Here is a 6,074-nt window from a genome sequence, read left to right on the forward strand (position 1 = left end):
TCCTGTGAATACTGTAAGCGCTCTCTGGTTTAAGGAGTGCTTTCAATTTGGTATACCAAAGCCAACCTGTAACCACGGAACCGGTCTTTCACGTGTTGTATTATCAATAATAGCCGGTGTCCTTGTTTATTAGTAATTGCCATTCACCTGCTGCCATCACCGCTATCCATTGATATTCACCCCTTCCACGTGGTCTGATTATGTACCGGTGCCGATTGTACGTATTATCGATCAAGGTTTGATATAATTGTCTGTTATTTTCAACCTTTTAACTTGCAAGTTCTATACGTCATACTCATTTCCTATTCGTTCTGCCAATTACTACTCCACATTTCACTTTTGACACTAGCGACCTGTAAGGTTCGACGTGAAACCTTCCTCTCTCTTTCTATATCCGACCTCGTGACTGAAAGGTATGATGTTGTCAAAAATATTCATTTTTGATTTTTAATTTTTAGTAATAATTTTTGTTTGATCATGCCGATCATTAAATAAATAATAAAATAATTTTTTCTATGCTGTTATTATTTTTAAATTTCTGATTTGTATTTTTTTTTTTAGATAATTCAAGTTATTTATCTATTATTTTGAAAATGGAAAGCTACCATAAAATGGAATCATCTGCTGTTCAAACTCTCCGGGACTTGGCTAACAAGCTTAGAATTAATTCTATTGTTGCCACAAATGCTTCAAAATCTGGGTATGATATATTTAATTATAAGATTTCAACTTTAACTCCATTATAAATGCTTAAGATATTTTGCTTAGTTTTAATCATATTCATATAGAAACTTATTTAGATAAAGAATATTAGATATTTATCTAAATTGGCATTTTTTTTTTTTTATGGATGTTAATATTTTGTATAACCAATTTTCTGTTAATGAATAAAGTGAACCGGTTATAAAATATTATTAGTTCTATTTCTAAAATTCTAATTCCACACAATTTACTATATTAAAAAGTATGCTCTCTTAATAAATTATGAAATTTAGTTATTGTGTATAAACTTTATTTTCTTGAATATTTACAAAAAACTAAAAAGAAAATTGTTTTTGATCTTAAAAAAAAATGTTGGTAGAATGGGTCAAATATAAGTTTCTAAATTTCTATATTAGTCGCTAGTTTATTACAGAGGGTCAACTTTATTTTTTTCAATGGCAACATACATATTAAACTAGCTTATAAAATAGAAAATCGCTGATCGATAACAACTTTTGAACTAGTACTTCAGAAATTATTCTCATTTTCATACTTAGACGAGAGGAAGAATATGACTGAAAAATGATAGGTGTTAAAAATAACATCACTGAATCCTCACCTCCAGTCATAACTTTAAATTTTTAATAACTTCTGAAATACTGGTCCAAAAATTGTTATCGACCAATTATTTTCTTAATTAGATCATTTCCTATTTTATAAGCTATTTTAATATAAATGTTGCCATTTAAAATAATAAAGTTGACACCCTTATAAGATGTAAGTGATAAAACTAAAAATTATTTTATGACAGATAAATTGAAATACATATGTAACTAACAAAAATTTTTTTTTTAAAAACTTAATATTTAAAAAATATTTAAGTGGCTAGCGTTAAAAGAATTACTCTGTATTTATTCATTCTAACTAAAAACTTTGTAATTGAATGACCTTTTTTACTGTTGAAAATACTGCATATTCTCTGTGTAATTATGTTTTATCAATACTGTTCATGAATTTGCAATTCTCCTCATATTATATCCCTACTTTTTTATCCATATTATTTGTTGAGAATATTTTTATTTATAATTTATATATTCATATGATTTTTAAGTCTGATAAAAAAAAAAATAGTTATTAAAATTCTAATATCTAATTCTAATTTTTTTCAATAACTAATAAGTTAAACTACTACTTGTAATATGTAAACTAATTTATGTATAAATTAATTAACTTCAAAATTCATCTTTTGCTCATTATATTAGACATAGTTAAAAAAAATAAAAAGATAAACATATTTATAACAATGTTGATAAGCAATACATCTAATTTAATTAATTATTTTAGACTACTAATTACAGATTATCTAATGTATCAAATTTAATTTATTATTTATACAGAAATTTAATTATATATATGAATGATTTCTTTATTGTTGTAGTATTTTATATTCACATCTTGCAATGTGTTTAGATTATATTAAAAATTGATATAAATTTGAACTATAAAAAAATAAAGAGTCAAAATCTTGAATATGTTAAAGATATTGTTAAGTTATATTTATTATACAGAGTGATAACTTTAATACCCCACATAAAATATTTTTTAAATATAAGAGCTAATGATTTTTTTTTGCTATAATAATGATTTATTGATGAGCTACTCTATGAGAAAAATAAAATTTCTTTTATCCCATATGCCTTGAACTATCATTAACTTTTATTATTTTAATGATAACACTAGAATTAGAAAATTATTGTAAGATAAATATTGTATACTTACTCGAGATTTGAAGTTTATACCTTCTCGCAGATTTATACTTTGAGATCATGTTAATACATTTTTACTAAAAATATCCTTATTATACAGGGTGTTTCAGACTTTACTGACATCATATATGACTTGATACAATTATTATTTTGTTTAAATACAAATTTAAACAATTTTTTTTATAATTATAACCTTTTATAAAATAAGTATGAACATATTCTTACCACTAATAAGACTAAAAACTTTTTTATTTTTTCAAAATTTTAAAATAGGCATTTTAACCTTTTTTTGTACAAAAATGTTTAATTGGTTGATGACAAATTTAAAACAAATACTTATTGAGTTACAAGTTGTGATTTTACAAATTCTGTAGAACCAACTTTAAATTTTTCAGTCAAACCCATACTGAGGTTTGAATTTAAGCACTTCTATAGCTTTGAACCTAAAGCTATAACAGTTTATTGACTTTTTAATGTGATTGTATAATGAGTTATATGGGTCATTATAAAAAAATTACTATTGCAAAAAAAAAAATAGTAAAATATGGATTCCTTTACAAATAAAAAATTGCTTCAAGTATCTATTATAATTTGTAAGTGTATAGAGTACATCTGTATCAGAAAATGTATAATTTAGTTTTCAATAAATAAATGCTATTGTTAATTCTAAAATTACATTTATAAATTCTTTAGTTAAAAAAAAAATTTTGTTGAGCAATTTTGATTTTTAACAGACATCCAACATCATGTGCTTCAATGGCCGAAATAATGTCTGTTCTTTTCTTCCACACAATGCGTTATAAGGTCTCAAACCCAAAGGATGCATCTAATGACCGATTCATATTGTCCAAAGGTCATGCAGCTCCAATTTTGTATGCAGGTAAAATGAACCAATTCATACTTCTTAAAATGTACAATTTTTAATTCAAATTAATATAAGAGTTTAATAAAAATATCAATGATAAAAAATATATTTTTTTATTGAAGTGACCTAAAATATTTTATTTATTATAGCATGGGCCGAAGCGGGTCTATTTCCAGTGTCTGAATTAACAAACTTGAGAAAAATTGATAGTGATTTGGAAGGTCATCCTACTCCTCGCTTAAATTTCATTGATGTTGGTACTGGCTCTTTAGGTCAAGGTATTTCAGTTGCTTGTGGAATGGCTTATGTTGGAAAATACTATGATAAATCGTCTTACAGGTATATAACATTGAAAAAAAATATTTAAATAAAAATAATTTATTTCGTTATTATTTAAATAGAACATTTTGTGTATTGGGTGATGGTGAGAGTGCTGAGGGTTCAGTCTGGGAAGCCTTAAACTTTGCATCATTCTACAAACTTGATAATTTAGTAGTTATTTTTGATATTAATCGTTTGGGTCAATCTGGACCTGCACCATTACAACATGACATGGAAACTTATAGACAAAGATTGACATCTTTTGGTTTTAATGCTATTGTTGTTGATGGACATGACATTGAAGAATTGGCCAAAGTAATATTTTAATTGGCCATAAATGTATATCATTTAAATTATCTTAATTTATTTGTAGGCTTTCCATGAAGCTTCAATTACTAAAGGAAAACCGACTGCTATTTTAGCTAAAACATTCAAAGGTAAAGGTTTTCCTAATATTGAAGATCTTGAAAAATGGCATGGAACACCACTCAATGACAAAGCTGTATCTGTTTTGGAGGTATACAAATTTTATATTTTTATTTAATAATTTTATGGTATTTTTACTTTTTTTATTTTAGGAAATTAATGGTCAAATCAGAAATAAAAAATTGCCTGTCAACATTCCAAAACCTATCCAAGATGCTCCTACTATCAACATAAGTAATGTAAAATTATCCACTCCACCAGCTTACAAACTAGGAGAAAAAATAGCTACTCGTTTGGCTTATGGTACAGCATTGGCCAAGGTTGCTGCCAATAACAATAGAGTTATTTCCTTAGATGCTGATACAAAAAATTCAACATTCTCTGATAAAATTAAAGTTGTATGTATACTTATACTAGTAAGTTTTTCAATATTCATCATTAATTTTGATTTATTTTCAGCAATTTCCAGAGCGACATATTGAGTGTTTTATAGCTGAACAGAATATGGTTGGTACAGCTATTGGAGCTGCTTGCAGAGATAGAACAATTGCATTTGTATCCACTTTTGCTACTTTCTTCACCAGAGCTTTTGATCAAGTATAAAATATAATATTATAATGTTGATAGATTTTTTTCTAAACATTTTTATTTATATTTAGATACGTATGGGTGCCATTTCTCAAAGTAATGTTAATTTTGTTGGATCACATTGTGGTATTAGTATCGGTGAAGATGGACCAAGCCAGATGGGTTTGGAAGACATAGCATTATTTAGAAGTATTCCAGGTAATAAATCAAATAAATTAACTTGTCTGCATCTACAATTTTTTTAAATTTTAATAAATTAATACAACTAATTTATACTTTCAAAATGTAATATTTTCTAATATATTGTTTCATTATAAATACTTAAAGAAAAGTAACTTATTGTCATGTATTGTTCTCAGGTTCAACCGTTTTCTATCCAGCAGATGCTGTGGCCACTGAAAGATCTGTAGAATTAGCTGCTAACACTAAAGGTATTTGTTTTATACGTACATCTAGGCCAGCTACAGCAGTTATTTACAAAAATGATGAGTCATTCCAAGTATGTATTTTATTTTTTATTAATTATAATAACTATAAGTTACTATAAAATATTTTAATTATTAAAATTAAAATATTTAAATTTATTAGATTGGTAAAGCCAAAGTTGTTAAAAGCTCTCCATCAGATCAAGTACTTGTTATTGGTGCTGGTGTTACACTTTATGAAGCTTTGAATGCAGCTGAAGAATTAAGTAAATCAGGTGTCAGTGTTCGTGTTCTTGATCCATTTACTATCAAACCATTGGATGCTCAAACCATTATCAGTAATGCCAGAGAGTGCGGTGGAAAAATTATAACTGTTGAAGATCACTATCCAGAAGGTTAAGATTAAAAAATAAGTAAAAAAATTTTTTTATTTTGAAAAATTTTGTTTTAGGTGGTCTTGGTGAAGCAGTCTTATCAGCTGTTGCTGAAGAACGAGACATTGCAGTAAAAAAACTGGCAGTTACTGACATTCCACGTTCAGGTCCTCCAACAGTGTTACTAGATCTATTTGGAATCAGTGCTAAAAATATAGTAGCTGCAGTAAAAAAATTTGCATGATTTTTAAAACCCAAAATTATTTTGTTAATTCATTTTCATATTGGATATAGTTGGTCAATGTTGAATTTTAGTGTATTATTTATTGCATATACTAAGCTTTTAGTTTTTATTAATATATTTTTATGGAAAATTTTATACTGTTATTAAGTTAACTGCACAAAAAAATTCTTTTTCACTTCAAATTTTAATTTAATGTTTCATTTTGTATTATGAAATATACTAAAATATTATAAAAAAAAATTATCTTGTTTTTTTTTCAATAGTACTCAACTAAATTTTAATATATAATGAAAATGAAAGACAATTAATATTATAAATAAATATTTATTTATTTCTTTAGAGATATTAAAATCAATCTATTAC

General features: G+C 25.9%; 1 protein-coding gene across 1 annotated transcript; it reads left to right on the forward strand.

The window, feature by feature from the left end:
• Positions 1-227: 227 nt before the first annotated feature.
• On the forward strand, positions 228-5,914 carry LOC126897585 (transketolase-like protein 2). The gene is made up of 12 exons (XM_050671298.1): positions 228-413; positions 562-700; positions 3,203-3,348; positions 3,483-3,672; positions 3,735-3,969; positions 4,028-4,171; positions 4,233-4,478; positions 4,540-4,677; positions 4,740-4,866; positions 5,028-5,167; positions 5,257-5,488; positions 5,545-5,914. The coding sequence occupies exons 2-12, from the start codon at positions 594-596 to the stop codon at positions 5,709-5,711; spliced, it is 1,872 nt and encodes a 623-aa protein (XP_050527255.1). The 5' UTR covers positions 228-413; positions 562-593; the 3' UTR covers positions 5,712-5,914.
• The last annotated feature ends 160 nt before the right edge of the window (positions 5,915-6,074 follow it).

This window comes from Daktulosphaira vitifoliae, unplaced genomic scaffold (assembly GCF_025091365.1).
Source record: "Daktulosphaira vitifoliae isolate Bord-2020 unplaced genomic scaffold, ASM2509136v1 Scaffold_2, whole genome shotgun sequence".
NCBI classification, from domain to species: Eukaryota; Metazoa; Arthropoda; class Insecta; order Hemiptera; family Phylloxeridae; genus Daktulosphaira; species Daktulosphaira vitifoliae.

Bases quoted from the DNA above. Each gene is read 5' to 3' on its own strand.
- LOC126897585 (XM_050671298.1), top strand. From the start codon at position 594: ATGGAAAGCTACCATAAAATGGAATCATCTGCTGTTCAAACTCTCCGG. The intron at 3,970-4,027 runs GTAATATTTTAA...ATTTATTTGTAG, and splicing joins ACATTGAAGAATTGGCCAAA to GCTTTCCATGAAGCTTCAAT. The intron at 4,479-4,539 runs GTATGTATACTT...ATTTATTTTCAG, and splicing joins TCTCTGATAAAATTAAAGTT to CAATTTCCAGAGCGACATAT.